The 20091-nt window shown below is 39.0% G+C and overlaps 1 protein-coding gene and 1 pseudogene across 5 annotated transcripts in view; both read left to right on the top strand.

Moving 5' to 3' along the window:
* The first annotated feature begins 1834 nt into the window (after window positions 1-1834).
* BCO2 (beta-carotene oxygenase 2) overlaps window positions 1835-20091 on the top strand; it is a 50118-nt gene continuing 31861 nt past the window's right edge. For 3 of the 5 annotated variants that reach the window (XM_030917512.1, XM_010382362.2, XM_030917511.1), the window contains exons 1-4: window positions 1835-2043; window positions 5982-6186; window positions 19460-19683; window positions 19865-19980. In XM_030917512.1, the coding sequence (XP_030773372.1) occupies window positions 1956-2043; window positions 5982-6186; window positions 19460-19683; window positions 19865-19980 (633 nt within the window). In that variant the 5' untranslated portion in view covers window positions 1835-1955. Of the gene's footprint in view, window positions 2044-2109; window positions 2804-5981; window positions 6187-18339; window positions 18455-19459; window positions 19684-19864; window positions 19981-20091 lie in introns of those variants that run through there. The other 2 variants (XM_030917514.1, XM_030917513.1) reach the window with 2 other exon arrangements.
* Window positions 7431-8628, top strand: LOC104677359 (annotated as a pseudogene).

Genomic DNA, 20091 nt, shown 5'->3' with positions numbered 1-20091 from the left:
GGCTAATTTTTGTATTTTTAGCAGAGATGGGGTTTTGCCGTGTTGGCCAGGCTGGTCTTGAACTCCTGACCTCAGGTGACCCACCCGCCTCAGCCTCCTGAAATGCTGAGATTACAGGCATGAGCCACTGCGCCCGGCCAAAAGGAAATTTTTTAAAACTAAATACAACCAGAAGGTTTGTGAGTTAATACGACATGTCGTCTGGATTTTGACCTACCATCATTAAGAAATGTTCTTTTTCTAAGCATTTATTACTAATGTGAAAAATACGTCCAACAGATTGTTTCAGACTAGATTTCATAATATACTTGTTATATCCTGATGGTATCACCATTGTTCAACATCTAGTTCTTCCCTTTGAAGGTTCGGAAAATGGATTTGATCATTTCATTTGATATGATTAAGACTGGAGAACTGATTTTAAGTCACAATGTGTTTACTGTTCAGAATTGTTATACCTTCTAGTATAAAGGTGCCTGAAAGCCTAATCATGAAGGCTTATTTTTAAAATCAAATTTGGATGGCTTTGGTACCATTCACATAGACAAGAGTCATTATCTTGGCCAGGCATGGTGGCTCACACCTGTAATTCCAGCAGTTTGAGAGGCTGAGGCAGGCAGATCACTTGAGGTCAAGAGTTTGAGACCAACCTGGGCAACATGGCAAAACCCTGTCTCTACTAAAAATAAAAAAAAGTAGCCAGGTATCGTGGCGTACACCTGTAGTCCCAGCTACTCAGGAGGCTGAGATAGGAGAATCACTTGAACCTGGGAGGCGGAGGTTGCAGTGAACCGAGATTGTGCCACTGTACTCCAGCCTGGGTGACAGAGTGAGACTCTGTCTCAGAAAAAAAAAAAGAAAAATTATCTCACAACTGGAGAAATGCTAGGGAATACCACTGCCCTTTAATTTACACTTCTGATGTTACTCTTTACTATTTCAATAAAGTCTCACAAATTTGTAAGTTATTTTTCATTGATTACTAATCAAAATATATACCAAACCATCTTTGTACTCTGCTAGATGTATTAAGATACTCCCTTCTGACAATTTTAACCACTTCTTTCTTGAAATATGCTTACAATTTTGCCAGGAAAACATGATATGTTAATGTTAAAAGCAACTCTGTGGCAGTGCTGTGGAAGTTACTAGAAGACCTTTTGGTAAGGGAGTCAGAGAGGTAGATTTTAAATTGGATTTTTGAAAAGGAAGGGATATTTCAGGCAGGAGAAAAGTTTCTTCAGTGGCACAGAAGAACAAACGTATCATGGTATGTTAGTCACTTTGCTAGGATGAAAATTCATGAAGGCGAATAGTGTATGGTCTATACTCCTGGAGAGCAGGGACAATCTTGTTTCTTGGTATTCTTTCTTTGTAGCACAGTATTTAATACATTGGTGCTAAAAATGTTAAATTAATAAAGTCATATACATTTTGAGGGCATACTTTCACTCATGCTAGATTGTCAGAAAATGTTCTGTAAAATTAATGAATAGAAAAGAAAAGGAAGGATGAAGTGATTTAAAGGCAGAGAAAAAGAATGAAAGGTAAATTGTTGCCAGATTGTAGAGTCCTCTAGTGGAAGTCTAAATTTGGACTTTATTCTGTGTCAGAATCTTCCAGAAGAGAAGAGTGGCATAATAAAATTGATGCTGTGCATCAATATAAACGGACTTAACTATAGTGTGTGAACAGGTTTGAAAAAGAAAAGTTTAGGGAGGGGGAGACCACTACTGGTGGTCTAATTTTAATATTTCAAACAGCTGCTTATTAAAGATAGGTTGTTTGGACAGTTGTCATGGAACTAAGCCCCGCCCCTTAAACCTCCTCCTCACTTCGACCTGTCAGTAAGGGAGGGACAGTCCAGGCATTTCTGTGCGTGTTCATTGTTTAGTAGTACTAAAAGCTGCCAGTGTGAGAGGATTTGGAAATCACGGGATCTGCTCAATACGAAAATGTTTTTTCGAGTCTTTCTCCATTTTATCAGGAGTCTTTCTGCCACTGCAGTGGATTTCCTTCCTGTGATGGTGCACCGGCTCCCAGGTAGGGGGTTTACCCTTTTCTCTTCCTCATCCTCCTCTTCTTGCCAGTCTGCACTTAGAACTCTGTGCCTCTTTCCTGAAGACTGCTGGGAGCTTCGGAAGCTTTCCATCCTGTGTGCCTTAGATTAGACAGCAATTCCGCAGAGTCCCGGAAGTTAAAGAAGGCTGAGTTAGGATTGTTTCCTCATGGTCAGGGATACAGCCTTCACATTTGCATATTTTATGCAATATTTAGGGCAGGATTCAGGGGCTTGGGATTCTTTGGGATTTGCAATAAGAAGAATATTCAATATTTAGGCTTTTCTAAATTGAAAAATCACTGCCACACGTTCTAATGTAGTTGTTTGGTTTCTCTACTTGCATTTTGCGGGGACTGCCTTAAAATTTATTGTTTTATAGCCTTCTATTATGGCTACCATTGTTACATGATTTTATTTATAGAAATTGGCTGATCTAGAACTTTCAGAAATCATACCAATATGCACTATAAATTTTAAAATTACTTAATGTAGTAATTTAATGTTTGCAGTATGCAAGGGAATGTATTACGTACTGGAAGGAGAGGGGAGACAAACACCAGACCCTGTACTCAAGGAGTACTGGTAGTATCATTTATCATACGAGACAGATAAGGTCCATACCAGAGCTAAAACAGATGCTGTGAGTTCAGACTAAGGAGAATCAGTTCTTGCTGTAGGTAAGGCGAATGCTGTGTTTATAAAGCAAATGACATGGAAACTGGATCTTGAAGGATGAGTTAGGTGAGTGAATGTCATCTGAAGGAGTTGGGAAATATCCTAGATGAAGAAAATTGATTTGGAAGGGGGGAAATTAAAAATTCTATTTTGACATGTTGAAGGTCACCTGCCAGAAGTAATTGGTGAAATGAAGAGACTAGATGAGATTGCCAAGGGAGAGTGGTGAGATTAAAGATCCAAGGTAGGACCTTAGGAACATTCATGAAGTGATAAGGGAGACAAGGAGCCCCTAAAGGGAATTAACATTTGGAAAGCATCCAGTATCTTTATATTTGATTATGATGACAGACATAAACAGGAAGTATTAATCTCCTTTTATTTCCATTTTATCATTGAAAAACCTGAGGCTCAGAGACATTAAGTAACTTGCTCAAGGTTGTCAGCTAATAAGTAATAAAACTAGCAGAATGCAGAGAGTAATTATAGGGCAGCAGAAAAGTTAGAATAGGACAATGTCTCAGAAGCTACGAATAGAAAGGAGTTTAAGAAAGTGTTAACATCGAAGTCTGTTGAAACTTTGAAGATCATGTAGCAGATTACCAACAGCATGCTATGGAGTATACAACATATAGACATGTAAATATTTTCTACAATGTAAAATGCTTAAATTCGTGTATCTCTACTTAAACAAATGCCCAATTAGGGCATTCAATTTACTTAAAAAAGTAAGATAAGTAAATTACATACCTGACCTTAGGGAATTTATTTTAATCTGAGAATAAGATAAATATGCATAATGTTAATAAAAATAGAGTAAGATGAATAACAGAGAGTTTTTCCTTCTCTATCTTTTCAAAGCATCCTCTTTGTACTTCTAATACTATAGTTCCCAGATTTTAGTATGCCTAAGAACACCTGCTTGCCCTTCCCCAGTGATTCTGATTTATTAGGGCCAGAATGGAGTCCAGGAAACTGCATTTTAGCAGTAACACCCGGTCTTTCTGTTGCAAGCAGTCCTGTACCAGACTGTGAGAAACAATGCTGAAATAAAACACTTACAGTGTCAGTGATCTGTTTACTAGGCAGTCAGTTCTTTTATTTCAGGGTTCTAATGCTTTTTATCCCTCAGCAGTACCAAGTACTTTGTCAAATGAATAAAATAAAGAAGATATTACACCTTATTGGACTATCATTAAAAGCTATGTAAATATAATAATAGCATTTTTTGAGTATTCTGTTCTAAAAGCTTTACATAAACTAACTCATTTATTACTTGTAGCCTTAGAAGTAATATGAATTATCATTATCCCCATCTTAGAAAAGAGGAAACAGACCACAGAGAGGTGATAAGCATCTTTCTCAAGGCTTCTTATTTGGGAGGGGCCACATTTGAAACCAACCAGCTGGAGCCAGGTAGAGCTCCAGCTCACACCCTTAAATATTACACGGTGCTGCCTCTTTTTTTTTTTTTTTTTGAGACGGAGTCTCACTCTGTCACCCGGGCTGGAGTGCAGTGGCATGATCTCGGCTCACTGAAACCTCTGCCCTCTGAGTTCAAGCGATTCTCCTGCTTCAGCCTCCTGAGTAGCTGGGATTACAGGCAGCTGCCACTGATTTTGTGTGTGTGTGTGTGTGTGTGTGTGTGTGTGTGTGTGTTTTTAGTAGAGACGAGGTTTCACCATCTTGGCCAGGCTTGTCGTGAACTCCTGATCTTGTGATCCATCTGCCTCGGCCTCCCAAAGTGCTGGGATTACAGGTGTGAGCCACTGTGCCCAGCCTACACTGTGCTGCCTCTTAAGGGAAGTACTGTAACACTGGAGATAGACCTTGACCAATTAATGAAATTTTTTTTTTTTTTCTTTTTGAGACAAAGTTTTGCTCTTGTTGCACAGGCTGGAGAGCGGTGGTGCGATCTCGGCTCACTGCAACCTCTGTCTCCCGGATTCAAGCGATTCTCCTACCTCAGCTCCTGAGTAGCTGGGTTTATAGGGGTCTGCCACAACGTCTGGCTAATTTTTTTGTATTTTTAGTAGAGATGGGCTTTCATCATGCTTCATTATGTTGGCCAGACTGACCTTGAACTCCTGACCTCGGGTGATCCACCCCCCTTGGCCTCCCAAAGTGCTGGGATTACAGGCGTGAGCCACCGTGCCCTGCTGGAATTTTCTTAGAACTAGGGATAAGGACATTGGGAAGGACATTCAGGGTGAAAGAGAATTTTATTTGAAAAATCAGGAAAGAATTAGGTTTGCCTCAATTGTTACATGTCATATAGGGGAGTAGAATGTCTCATGTGCCTCAAGCTGAATTTTTGAAAGATTTGAAAGAAATGGGATAGTAATAACTTGCTTAAAGAATGCAAATCTCATTTCTTAAGAGTAATAGTGTCCCTATGTGTTAGCTCATTTTTCTAGTCTAGATTTCTGAATCACTCTTAAACTTTTATGAGATAAAGAATTCTATTTTATAGCCCTTAATTATTTATTTGACCACCCCTGTATGTTAGGCAGTACTGCCTTGTGAACACTCAGTAATGTTAAAATAATAGGGAAAGGTTTCAGTTCCTTATGATACAGTAATGATTTTTACTTCGTGTGCCTTTTGCTCTTTAGGTAATTTCAGACTGGATATCACTGCATAATTTAATTTTTGACATCCTTCTACTGGAAAATGCCTTGCATTTTCATGTATATGCCATTCAAATAAAAGGAATTAAATTTAAGATCTTATTAAAATCACAAGAATCGCTATGAAATCTTTGGAATCAGACTCTGGTATATCTAAATTTCTGGGGTCAATGTAATTGGATAATATTGAATGGTGGTCATTTTTATAACAAGGCGGTGCTCTTAGCACATCTGGGGTTGGCATGTAACTTTATTCTTGTAAAAAGACAGGCATTGTTCAACTATGAGAAATGATAAAAATAGTAACTGAAGTCCTAAGTTAGTTCATAGGCAGATCAAACCTGCACGTTATGCACGTGTACCCTAGAACTTAAAGTATAAAAAAAAAAAAAGAAAAAAAAGAAATAGAATTGTTGTGGGTTGAAAATGGAGAACCAAAGCGTTGATAGTCTGAGAATGAGGAAGGAGAGAGAAGAAATTTGGAGACCGTATTTGGTGTTAGGTTCACGTTTCCCTCAAGCTGCCAGTTGATGAGATTATTGTCTGTGGGAAACAGGCAAGTTTATAGAAGATTTGGTAAAATATTTTTTGTGCTTTTGGTTTCCTCTGCACAGTTTTCAAAAGGTACATGGGAAATACTCATCAGAAAAAAGCCATCTTTGGGCAGTGTCGGGATCTGCCATGTGTTGCACCGCTACTGACCACAGTGGAAGAGGCTCCACGGGGCATCTCTGCTCGAATCTGGGGACATTTTCCTAAGTGGCTCAATGGCTCTCTTCTGCGAATTGGACCTGGGAAATTCGAGTTTGGGAAGGATAAGTAAGCTTTGATTTTGGAGAACAACTTGGATTTCTTGGCATGGGCTGGTTCTATGAAATATGCATTAATATCTGCTTCCTCTGTGAGGTTAATATTACCATTCCATCCCTTTGATTACAGATAAGGAAACTGTAGCCTAGAGGAGAAAAAAGGAGACTTTTTAAACAAAATGTCCTGCTTTTTCTGCTCTGTAGACTATTGGTAAATTTGAAGCCCTCTGTAGTTTGTTCCAAAAGAAGAGAGGTGTCAGAAGCTGTCTGTGTGATGACTGAGCTGTTTTCCTGCAAGTTCCTGAAGGAAGGGCAATGTCTCCTCATACCACTCTCTCCCTAACCCAGCACTTGCCAGACACAATGGTCTCTTTCAGTTCCTCAAACTGGGCACAGTTATATCTGCTCGGCACCTTAGCATTAGTTCTTTCACCTATCTTCCCTAATCTTCCCAAGAGTGGTCTTGTCATTCGGATGTCAACTCAAATCTCATGTCCTTTGAGCCTTTCCTGATCTCCCAACATAACAATGCCAGCACAGTCATCCCTCAGTATTCACAGGGCATTGGTTAGAGGACCCCCCTAAATACCAGAATCCAAGTATGCTGAAGTCTCTTATATAAAATGCATATATTTGCTTTTAACCTACACATGTCCTCCCATATCTTTTAAATAATCTCTAGATTATATTATACTACTTAATACAATGCCTACACATACTTCATTCCCATGGAGTACTCAGCAAATTCAAGTTTTGCTTTGCAGAACTTTGTGGCTTTTTTTCCCTACAATATTTTTGACTCAAGAGATTGGTTAAATCCACAGATGTGGAGTCTGTGGGTATGGAGGCCTGACTGTATTAATTACATTACCTATTTTAATTATCTACACAGCGTTACCAGTGTCTGGTATTTTTTTGTTTGTTATTTGAGTGTTAAGCTCTGTTCCCCCATTGGAATGTAATTTGATGAGGGTAGAGATTTTTTTTCTAGTTCATTGTGTATCCCCACTGCCTGTAACAGTGGTCTGCACCTAAATAGCATTCAATAAATAGATGTCAATAAATGAAAAACTCAGGCAGGCTGAGGAGCCTTGGGGCGGGGTGGGAAGGAGGACTGGCTGAGCCCTGGGTGTGGGGCAGAGTGCGTGTGTGTGGTGTGTCCCCAAGGGCAGGAAGGTGGCAAAGGGAGGCGAATCCGAGTGGGTGGAGGGAGGGGAAGGGCAGGAGGAGAAAAAGGTGGGAGGAGGACCAGGTGGAAGGGTGGCGGCGGCTCACTCAGGACCCAGCAGGGGCAGTGCAATGAGGCGGGTGACCCTGTTCCTGAACGGCAGCCCCAAGAATAGAAAGATGGTTGCTGTATATGGAACTTTATCTAATTTGCTTTCTGTGGCCAGCAGTAAACTTGGCATAAAAGCCACCAATGTGTATAATGGAAAAGGTAGACTGATTGATGATATTGCTTTGATCAGGGATGATGAGTTTTGTTTGTTTGTGAAGGAGAGCCATTTATTGATCCTCAGACAGATTCTAAGCCTCCTGAAGGATTGTTAGGATTCCACACAGACTGGCTGACATTAAATGTTGGAGGGCGGTACTTTACAACTACAGGGAGCACTTTAGTGAATAAAGAACCTGATGGTATGCTGGCCCACATGTTTAAGGACAAAGGTGTCTAGGGAAATTAGCAAGATCATAGAGGAGCTTTCTTAATTGACCAAAGTCCTGAGTACTTTGAACCTATTTTGAAGTACTTGGGTCATGGACAGCTCATTGTAAATGATGGCATTAATTTATTGGGTGTGTTAGAAGAAGCAAGATTTTTTGGTATTGACTCATTGATTGAACACCTAGAAGTGGCAATAAAGAATTCTCAACCACTGGAGAATCATTCACCAATATCCCAAAAGGAATTTGTCCGATTTCTGCTAGCAACTCCAACCAAGTCAGAACTGCGATGCCAGGGTTTGAACTTCAGTGGTGCTGATCTTTCTCGTTTGGGCCTTCGATACATTAACTTCAAAATGGCCAATTTAAGCTGCTGTAATCTTGCACGTACAAATCTTTGCTGTGCAAATCTTGAACAAGCTGATCCCTCTGGATCAGTGCTAGACTGTGCAAATCTCCAGGGAATCAAGATGCTCTGTTCTAATGCAGAAAGAGCATCCCTGAAACTGTGTAATTCTGAGGATCCTTCTGGTCTTAAAGCCAATTTAGAAGGTGCTAATCTGAAAGGTGTGGATATGGAGGGAAGTCAGATGACAGGAATTAACCTGAGAGTGGCTACATTAAAAAATGCAAAGTGAAGAACTGTAACCTCAGAGGAACAACTCTGGCAGGAACTGATTTAGAGAACTGTGATCTGTCTGGGTGTGATCTTCAAGAAGCCAACCTGAGAGGAGCTGTATTTGAAGAGATGCTGACACCACTACACATGTCACAAAGTGTCAGATGAGAATTTTAGGGACTGGAGGAAGATGTACAAGATAAAAGTGTATTCCTTATCACTTTTCTTTCTGTACCCACTCAGTTGTCTAGAAGAAATAACACTGTAAGGAAATTAAAAAAAAAAATGTTTAGAGGATTATGCTTGTTCTCAGCAGTGCATAAGGGAAAAAAATGACTTTTTTTCCATATTCTGATTTTTAACAGAAAAGCACTCACTTAATAGATGTAGGGAAAATAGATATTTCTGCCTTTTGAATGGGGTAGAGGGGTTTACCTGGCTTTATGACCAGGAATAGTATCTATTATATTTGTTTTTAAATAGGCATGATGTGGAAATACCATCTTGGTTTGACATGCATTTGAGGATTTTAATTTATGGAAAACACAACATATGCAATTATATTTATTGAATACCTAGATGCAGTATGGATATTTAAATTGTTAAATCTTTATGAAAACTTGGAAAAGGTTGTTCAAGGTTATAAATAGCTTTAGTGATGCCTCCCCTCTTTAAATACCTGTCACAACATATGAATATGGTGAGATCAGACTCCCTAAGACTCTTTTCAGGTTCATTTTTATAATATTTACTTTTTAGGAGAAAACAATAGCTAAATTAAAGTAATATCCAATTCTTACTGATTGACACAGAGTGGAAAGAAAGACATCGTTGTGCATCACTGTCATTCCAAAGATACAGTGGAACTCCGAATGGAGGAAGAACTTACCTATCACTACAACACTTATAAATGAGAATTTCTCAGAATTTCATTCTAGGCAAGTTTCAATCAACACCAGACCAAGCAATTCTATCTATTTACACTATTAGCCTAGTTTTCTGATACAATCATCACAAGCATAGGAAGATACTTCAAAACCAAAAAACCAAGGTGCATCATTAATATTCATTTAATTCAAATACCAAATAGCTTACATAGGGCCAGCTTAGAAATAGATACTAAATCCAGAGCTACTGCAATCAAAGCTTATATAAATGAATATGGTAGAGTTGTCTGCTAAAAGGCAATGTAATATAATTGCAGTTAGAACCCTACAGTGGGGAATGAGAATTTTTTTTTTTTTTTGAGACAGAATCTTACTCTGTCGCCCAGGCTGGAGTGCAGTGGTATGATCTTGGCTCACTGCAAGCTCCGCCTCCCAGGTTCACGCCATTCTCCTGCCTCAGCCTCCTGAGTAGCTGGGACTACAGATGCCCACCACCATGCCCAGCTAATTTTGTGCATTTTTAGTAGAGACGGGGTTTCACCTTGTTAGCCAGGATGGTCTTGATCTCCTGACCTCGTGATCCGCCTGCCTCGGCCTCCCAAAGTGCTGAGATTACAGGTGTGAGCCACCGTGCCCAACCCAAGAATGAGGAATTTTAAACACACATTTGATTACAGCCACCAAAAAATATATATCAAGTAAAAATAAAGGCATTTGGCTGCTCCAAGATGTAATGCCAATCAGTCAGCACCTGTGATTCTTTTACATATATATATATATACACATTTTTTTTTTAAACAAATTTTAGCCCAATTTTCTTCAGTCATTATCTCTCTGCAGCAGCAGAGGAAGGGCCTGTACCTCTCTACTAGTGACCTGGTGTCCTTATTTCTGCCCCAAGAGAAGGGATATTATCTGTGTCCAAATGGGTTCTGAATTCTACAGACTCATCAACATGAGGCAAGGAATCATTGAAAACCACCTGTGTCTCCTTTGGGAGAATGACATATCTTTAGTATTTATGTAACTCATTCTTCTATATCTACATATGCAAAGCTTTCCTTAACAGTAAAGGGTACATATGCATAGTGGGAGGAGATCAGACCTTTACAAGTGAAGGAAAGCAACTTCAGAAATGAATTATTTTCTTTTTCTTATTTTTACCAAGACAGAGAAGTATTGTATTGAGAGATAATCTATTTTCATAATCAATATGTGCCTAAATTATATTTAAGTCATTTCACTCTGTACTATATTTTCAGGAATTATAGAATGTGTTATTCATTCATTTAAAGGTACCTCTGTAGAAATAACCTAACACTGCAGAAGGATCTGAAAGATCTAAACATGGTGTACTTAGAAACTGCAGATTTTAGATCTAATGTATACTGCATTAATAAATGACATAGTGTTAAAAAAATAAATGAAAAACCAGTAACTCTTCAGTATACATTTCCCTCAGTGTCTAGTAGGGACATGAAGCTATGTGACAAAACCTCTGTGGCCAGGAAGGAATCTGCTTTGTTTTAAACATTTTTAAATATTAGAAACAATTTTTTATTATAAAAGTTTTACCCATATAAAACTTTTTAAAATATAGTAAAGGGAGGCTGGGGGAAGCATGTACCACCTGACACATCCTTTATTAGCACTTTGATGTATTTCCTGCCAGTCTTCCCCACTATTTCTATAGATTTGTTTTAAGTAATTACAATTATATGTAGTATTATTTGCCCCGCTGTAATAAAACATCACACTATCATAAGCCTTTTTATTCATGTTGCTACCAAGTCTGAAAGATCATTATTTTTAATGGCTAGATGAATTCCAGGAATTACTGTTTTTTTAAAAAAAAATTGTGGTAAAATATAGATAACATGCAATTTACCATCTTAACCATTTTTATATGTAGAATTCAATGGCATTAAGTAGATTCATATGATTGTGCTACCATCCATTCACAGAACTCATTTTACCTTGCAAAACTGAAACCCTGTATCCACTGAACACTAATTTCCCATTCTTCCCTTCCTCTAACCCCTGGAAACCACCATTCTAGTTTCTGTTTGGTAAATCACCATGCTCTTTCCTCTGGGCCTGGTTGGAATTTGATCATGGTCCTTCTGTCTCTCCTGGTCTGTTGTTGGAAACAGACCAAGAACTAGGGATGTTTAAAAAAAGACTATGAGGCAAGGAGAAGTAGAAGAGAAGGAGGGCAAAGGGGAGGAGGAGGAGAAACTTCTAATCCAACTCCTAGAGAATAAACAGCCTCTTACAGAGGGTATATGGTATTTCACCTGCTGCAGAAGGAGACGCTGTAATATATTGTTCAAACCAAGTAGCAGAACCACTCAGGGTCCAGGCTTGCCCCATAGGCCTCTTTGAAGATAAGGATCTTTGTGGGACAAGTGGATGGTATGGCTGGCCCTCACAAGTGTCTACTTTGTCCTCAAATCAGTTTCTTCAGAGTCAGTGGTGGGCATTTATAGCAGGAACAAAGTCTTGCCTTCCCCTTGGACAGATATCTTCAGGTCAAAGGGAGACAGACACTCAGTTTAGTGGTTGGCTCCCAAGACAGGACCTACAGGGAGAGGCAGTGACCTAGGAAAGGGCAGTGTAACCCTTCACCTGTGGATAAGAATAGCCCTGCTCACATGTGAAGCTCTGGTCACTCTATTAGATGCCATTTAACATATTCATGTCAGCACGCAGACACAGTGATGACATGCCAAAGGCCTATCTTCAATTAAATTGTTTTCATCAGTGATTTAATTGAAGACATACTAGTTTTTAAAATTATGTGAAGACTGGGTGTGGTTTATCACACCTATAATCCCAGTGCTTTGGGAGGCCAAGGCAGGAGGATGGCTTGAGGCCAGGAGTTCGAGGCTAGCCTGGGTAACATAGCAAGACTCCATCTCTACAAAAAATAAAAATTAAGCAAAAGTAAAAAGAATAAAGTTACATGATTTGGGCAGAATGTTAAATAGCGTCAGCACCTTTAGTTGCTACCATTCTCTAGACAGGACTTCAGGATCCATAGTCTAGGTTTCCAGTTCCTGGACTGTCCCCACTGTAATGATTGTCCCCCTCTGTGCCACTTCGACAAGGCCACATACCGAGGCCACACTTGGAACTTACTCTACAGAATTTCCCCACCTCTGAAATCTTGAACTCTGAAACTCTACTGTGCTCAAAACCCCAGTTTTCACAGTCCTACATTCCCATTAAACTTATTTTTTCATTCCATCAAGTTCTCCTTTCCTTCCTGTCCTCTACCTTCTTAAGGCTTATCCACTGTCTCTTAACTTCTTCTCCCTGGCCCAGACTTTACCATCAGTCACTTCAAGCACTTCGAACACCACACTCACTTCCTTTGCCCTGGTGGTCACTGCCTCTCCTCTGATTATTTTCAGTCCTAGATTGGCCCATCCTTGGTTTCCCCTGCTCATGGCCCAGGCCTGCTGAGCAGGTCTACAGCAAATCACACAACCTTGCTGATTGATTCAATTACAAATGATGATTTCCAGTCCTAGCTGAGTGCTTGGTGCTGCCAGGAATCTTTAGCAGTCAGTGTTGTTTCCAGCTTCTCACAGGGTCTGCTGCAAGTCTCTGACCCTTTCCTGAGGCCTCCTTTATTCTCCCTGTCCCTTTCACCCTCAGCAGATAAACTGGCCTACTTCATAGGAAGGAATGACTTGTGGGGCAGCTGCATTTGAACTCCTTCAGCTTCCCTCTTCCCACCCCTACACTTTGTCCCTCAGTATTCACAGGGCATTGGTTAGAGGACCCCCCTAAATACCAGAATCCAAGTATGCTGAAGTCTGTTATGTAAAATGCATATATTCGCTTTTAACCTACATACGTCCTCCCATATCTTTTAAATCATCTCTAGATTATTTTATAATACTTTATACAATGCCTACACATACTTCATTCCCATGGATTTGTCTTAGTACTCAGCAAATTCAAGTTTTGCTTTGCTCCTGATCAGAGGACGCAGCCCTCTTCCTCTTCTCTGAAACCTTGATGCATCATGATCTCTCCCATTTCCTTCTCTGCCAAATAACTCTTAGAGCTCACCTTACCTTTTGGGATGCTGTAGAGCCCAGGAGTTAGTGTCATTACTGAACTCAAACCCTTGTTCTGTCACTGAGCAGCCCTGAGACTGTGGGCATATTCCTCTGAACCTTGGTTTCCACATCTGTAAATTGGGAAAAATACTCCCTTGCAGGGTCAATGTGAAGGGAGAATATATGTATAAGGGATGTAGCAAAGTGCTTAGCACAATACCTGACATGTAGTAAGTGCTTGGTAGATGACAGTTGTCCCATTGGCAAGCTTATACCTAGATACTCTCAAACGTGGATCTCCCACCCCGCCCCCAGCTCTTGGGCTCTGGACCTGTGTTTTGCCAACTGGCTGGGGAACATCTATATTCTGGTGTTCTACAAATAGCTCAGACTCTCAAAACCGAGCCATTGACTTTTCCCCGGTACTTGTTCTTCATGTCTTCTCCATCCCGGTTAAAGTATCACCAGGCAGCCAGTCATTCAGGCCTGACTTTTTGGACCCTCTCTTTTTGTCGCTGCCTATCCTATCAGTCATCTCTGACTTGTTTCTGGAGTTTGTCCTTTGCTCACTGGTGCTGCTTCAGTTTAGGTGCTTATCTTCTCTTGCTTGAATCATTGCCTGGGCTCCTCGTTGGCTTCTTCAGTCTGCATGCTGTTCTTTCTATTCCAAGATGCCAGTCACACAGTTCCCTCTCCTGTTTCACAACTTCACACTTGCCTGTTGAAGGTCATTAAGCCTTAGTCTAAGTGCTGGTGATGCGGGCTGACCTGTTTCTCCAACATTATCACCTGCCACTGACAGCTCTGCCCACACGCTACCCCCTCAACTGGCTGTTCCTCTAAGATACTATATGTCTTTTGACGCTTCCCCCTTCCATCACCTCTGCCCTTGTCCCCTCTGCAATTGGCAGACATCCATAAAGAACCAGTCAAATGTCGCCTTCCTTGTTGACCTTTTCCTGATTCCCCCAGCTTTCCATCCTGTTGCTCCTTCTCTGCATAAATAGCTTTTTTTTTTTTTTTAAAGTTTTTCCCTTGTAGCAGCAATCACTTTGTATCTGTTATTTATGTGCCTGTAAGTGCTGACCTTGGCACAATGCCTGGCAGATAGTAGGGACTCAAGCATATGTTGACTTGAATAAATGAATGCATGGAATGACAGGATATCTTGAGATAGAATCTAACAAATTGAAATATATTAAGTAGCAAAAATTCTTGAAATTATTGTAACTTTTTTTGAAAAACACTACCAAAGTAGACAAACCATTAGTTAACATGATCAGGAAGAAAAAGTGAAAAGGCACGAATATACAAAGTATGAAACGACAATGGAGAAGAAATAATTGAAACAGAAAAAAATTAATTATAAGAGACTTTGAAGGCCTTTATGCAAATACATTTGAAAGCCTTGATAAAATGGATAATTCTATAGGGAAAGCAGATTACCAAAATTGATGGAGGCCAGGTGTGATGGCTCATGCCTGTAATCCCAGCACTTTGGGAGGTCAAGGCAGGATAACCTTAGCACTTTGGGAGGGTGAGGCAGGAGGATTGCTTGAGGAAAGGAGTTCGAGACCAGTCTGGGCAACATAGCCAGACCTTGTCTCTATAAAAAGGAAAAGAAAAAGAATTAAACAAACTTGATAGAGAGGGAAGTTTTTTATTTTTCTATTTTTTCTATTTTTGTTTTATTTTTTATTTTTGAGAGGGACTCTCGCTCTGTCGCCCAGGCCGGAGTACAGCGGTGCAATCTCGGCTCACTGCAAGCTCTGCCTCCCAGGTTCACACCGTTCTCCTGTGTAAGCCTCCCGAGTAGCTGGGACTACAGGTGCCTGCCACCACACCTGGTTAAATTTTTTTGTATTTTTAGTAGAGACGGATTTCACCGTGTTAACCAGGATGGTCTTGATCTCCTGACCTCATGATCCGCCCACCTTGTCTCCCAAAGTGCTGGGATTACAAGCATGAGCCACCACGCCTGGCCTTAGAGAGGGAAGTTTTAAGTAGACCAGTTTCTCTAGAAGAAATAGGAACCTTATTAAGGAATTATTTCTCAAAAACTTACCAGGCCCAGATTATTTCACAGATGAATTCTACCAGACCTTCAAATGTGAGATAGTCCCAATACTTTCTAAATTATTTCAGAGCATCAAAAATGAAGGAAACTTCCCAGTTGTTTTTATAAAGGAAGCATCATGTTAATATCTAAATATGACAAAGATCATGGAAAAAAGTAAACTGCAGACTAATATTATTTATGAATATCCATGATAAAGTACAAAATAGGCCAAATACTGTGGCTTACACCTATAATCCCAGCACTTTAGGATGCTGAGGCAGGAGGATTTCTTGAGGCCTGGAGCTGGAGATTAGCCTGGGCAACATAGTGAGACTCCATCTTTACAAAAAAATTAAAAAATAGCCAAGTGTGGTGGCATGTCCCTGTAGTCCCAGCTTTCTTGGGAGGCTGAGGTGGGAGGATCACTTCAGCCCAGAATTGAGGATGCAGTGAGCTATGACAGTGCCACTGCACTCCAGTCTGGGCCACAGAACAAGATCCTGTCTCTTTAAAAAAGTACAAAATATATAATACTGTTATAGCACTAATAAATATTTTGTTAAGAAACAGAATTCAATACCACATTAAAAAATAAAATTATGAGCAGATGGGATTAATTTCAAGAATACAAGGTAGGCTTGTTATTAGTGAATTCATTAATACAATACAAATACACCATATTAATAAGTTCCAGGAAAAATAATCACAGAATTATCTCCATAGACGTTGAAAAAGCTTTTATGAAAATTAAACATCCACTCTTCCTAAAAATTGCTTAAGAAAATAGGTTTTGGCTGGGCACAGTGGCTCACGCCTGTAATCCCTACAATTTGGGACGCCAAGGTGGGTGGATCACGAGGTCAGGAGATCAAGACCATCCTGACTAACATGGTGAAACCCCGTATCTACTAAAAATACAAAAAATTAGCTGGGTGTGGTGGCACGTGCTTGTGATCCCAGCTACTCAGGAGGCTGAGGTAGGAGAATCGCTTGAACCCGGGAGGCAGAGGTTGCAAGAGCAAGATTGCGCCACTGCACTGCCAGCTGGGCTACAGAGTGAGACTCCATCTCAAAAAAAAGAAAATAGGGTTTGTTGGATAGTTTCTAAATATGATTTTATATGTATGTGTTTCTTAATGTATATATATCTATCTTGGTATATGTATATAATATATATATAATAAATATCTTATATAACTCTATCTATTACATCTTGGTGCTACAAGCAGTAATACTACATTGGAAAATATACGAGTATTTTCTTCAAGTCCAGACATAGGAAAGAATGATCAGTATCTTCACTACTGTTCAACATTGTACCAGATGTAAGCAATGCAATTAGATGAAAGACATTGACCAGAGGCACAAGGACTAGTAAAGTAAAATTATCTCTTTTTGCAGATGATATAATATTACTATTTTATCATATTAATATAATAACCATATCGATCCTGGAAAACCATAGAGGATCAATGATAAAACTAAATTTAATAATAAAAGGTGAGGTCACAGGATATAAAATTAACATACTGAAATAATATCCTTCATATATGCAAACAATAATCAGAGAACGTAATGATAGGGAAACTTCATTTACAATTGCAACAAAGAAGATTAAATACTTCGCAATGAATTTAGAAATGTGCAAACTTTAAAACACTCCTGGAAGATAAATTCGAATAAATGGAAAGACCATCCCCTGTTTTTGAACAGAGTGATTCAACATCATAGAGATGTTCCAGTTCTCCCTGAGTCAATTTATAAATCTAATACAATCTTAATAAAAATTCCAACAAGCTGTTTAAGAAAGTTGGACCAACTGATACTAAAGTTCATATAGCACAATAAATATGTAAGAATTGACAAGAAAACACTAAAATTTTTTTTCAGAGGGAGCAACTAGCCCTACCAGATATTAAAATATACCATAAAGCCTTTACAATTAAAACATTGTGATATTGGTGCAGGAAAGGACCAATATAGATTAGAAAGACCAGAAGTAAACCCAGGAATTTACGGACATTTAGTTATCTGATAATAGTGGCATCCCAAATCACTGGGTTAAAGACTTTTTCTTTTTTCTTTCCTACAATTAAAAAAATTTTGGTAAAATACATATAACACAAAATTTACCATCCTAACCATTTTTAAGACTACAGTTAAGTAGTGGTAAGTATATTCATCTTGTCATGAAACAGATCTTTACAACTTTTTCATTTTGTGAAATGGAAACTCTATATTCATTAAGCAGCAATTCTTTATTTCTCCTTCCTCCTATTAACCACCATTCTACCTTCTGTTTCTATGAACTTGACTACTTTAAATACCTTATATAAGTGGAATCATACAGTATTTGTCTTTTTACGACTGGTGTATTTCATATCACATAATGTCCTCAATGGTTCCTTCATGTTATAACATGTGACAGGATTTCCTTCATTTTAAAGAATAAGTAATATTCCAGTATATGTTTTGGGGAGACAAAATTTTCCCTCTTACCTCTTAGGGTCTCCAGCTGAGCCCAAGAATTAAACGGACGTAGGACAGATTAACGAGAGAAAAGCATACAAATTTTATTTAGTAAGTTTTACATGTACCTTGGAACCACTCCTCCCCCAAGAAAAATGAAGAGCCAAAGAATAAGTTAGGGCTGAAAGCTTGTAGTAGGTTGGACAAAGAGTAGTAAATGGTGAAAATGTGACAAGACAAAGGAGTTTGGGCTAGGGCAGTTAATTGTGTGAAAGTGACCATGAAGATAAAGGTTAGTTTAACAAGGTTCGTTTGCACAGATCTTTCTCATTTTCTCAGCCTCAACTCCCTACCTTTGGTGATATAAATATCTTCTTTCCTTCCGGTACAGGGAGGGCACCCTTCACATGGGAGTTTTATTCCTGCTTTCAGGAAGGAATACAGAAGGTCAGAGTGCCCTTCATGCATCGGCTGTTTTTCAAGTACCTTTTAACTCAAAATAATCGGTATGTCAAAGTGGCATATTTTGGCGTAGCATGCTCTGAACCCTTACAGTGTAAACATTTTGTTCATGCATTCATCCACTGATGGACACTTGAGTTGCTTCCACCCTTTGGCTATTGTGAATGATGCTGCTGTGAACATGGATATACAAATATCTCTTCCAGTCTCTGCTTTCAGGAACCATTGCCTTTTAAGACAATGATGTTAGCTTTGTTTATCCATACTGAAGGTATTAAGCATTCAATGTGTTAAGCATATGAAAGAAGAGACCATATAATAAACCATTTAAAAAGTGAAACCACAAACTTTTCCTTACATTTTTCAATGTTTAACTGTCTAAGTAGATCATTCTTAAGGTGTAATCATATGGACAAAAATGATTAGGAAGGACAGTTATCTTATTTGTCTACTTTAGCATAATCTTGATAAAGTTGAAAAATTTTAAAGTAAATGGAAACTTTAATACATATAAGATATGAAGATAACTATTTCTAAAAGCTTAGGAGCTCTTTCTCTTTTTATTTTTATTTTTAATGAGACGGGGTTTTGCTATGTTGCCCAGGCTAGTCTCAAGCAATCCACCTGCCTCAGCCTCCTGAATTGCTGGGCTTACAGGTGTGAGCCACTGTGCCCGGCCTGGAACTCATTCTGATTAGGTAAATGTCAGGCATCCCATATCCTCTCATGCTATTATCTTAGCCATGGAGTAAATATTAGAATTTTCTCAGGATTCACCACAATAGGGGTTTTCTAAAATGTGAGGGTTTTTTTTTTTTTGACAAGAATAAGGGTCAGGAGAATGTAAATTATTCTTCCCTTTTATACCTAGGACATACCCAAAATGCTATCCTCCCATAATTTCAAGTTCTCTGATTAATCAGGTTGTGCTGGGAACCTGTCCCATTTCCTTATCTTTATATTTGAAATGAAGATGTATTGCTCTTTCCCTCATTTTTATCCCATGTTTTCTTACTAATATTTATTTATCTATTTTCTCCTGTTTGAAGGTACAATCATTGGTTTGATGGGATGGCACTGCTTCACCAGTTCAGGATGGCAAAGGGCACAGTGACATACAGGAGCAAGTTTCTACAGAGTGATACATATAAGGCCAACAGTGCTAAAAACCGAATTGTGATGTCAGAATTCGGCACACTGGCTCTCCCGGATCCATGCAAGAATGTTTTTGAACGTTTCATGTCCAGGTTTGAGCTGCCTGGTAAAGCTGCAGGTGATAGTGATGATTATTTAAACTATTATGATATATGCCATCTATACAAACATAAATCTTGAAAATACATTTTTTTTTGTATATGTGAGAGGATGTTGAAATTGCTTTCTTCCTTTGAATGTGTGCTTAGCATCTGCTACAGTAAGCATGGTACTTAAATAACTCTAGGGTTTGGTTTCAGCCATGACTGACAACACTAATGTCAACTATGTGCGGTACAAGGGTGATTACTACCTCTGCACTGAGACCAACTTTATGAATAAAGTGGACATTGAAACTCTGGAAAAGACAGAAAAGGTAAAGTACAGGTAAAAAAATGAATAAAATAGATCCTAACATTTCTTTCCATTCAAAATACTTTTTAGAGTAGTGTATATCAAGAAGAAATTGGAGCCTTAACTATACAAA

Source organism: Rhinopithecus roxellana, chromosome 15, assembly GCF_007565055.1.
Source record: "Rhinopithecus roxellana isolate Shanxi Qingling chromosome 15, ASM756505v1, whole genome shotgun sequence".
Taxonomy (NCBI): Eukaryota; Metazoa; Chordata; class Mammalia; order Primates; family Cercopithecidae; genus Rhinopithecus; species Rhinopithecus roxellana.
The sequence above is the reverse complement of the archived record's forward strand: the minus strand, read 5'-3'. Positions and strand labels throughout refer to the sequence as shown.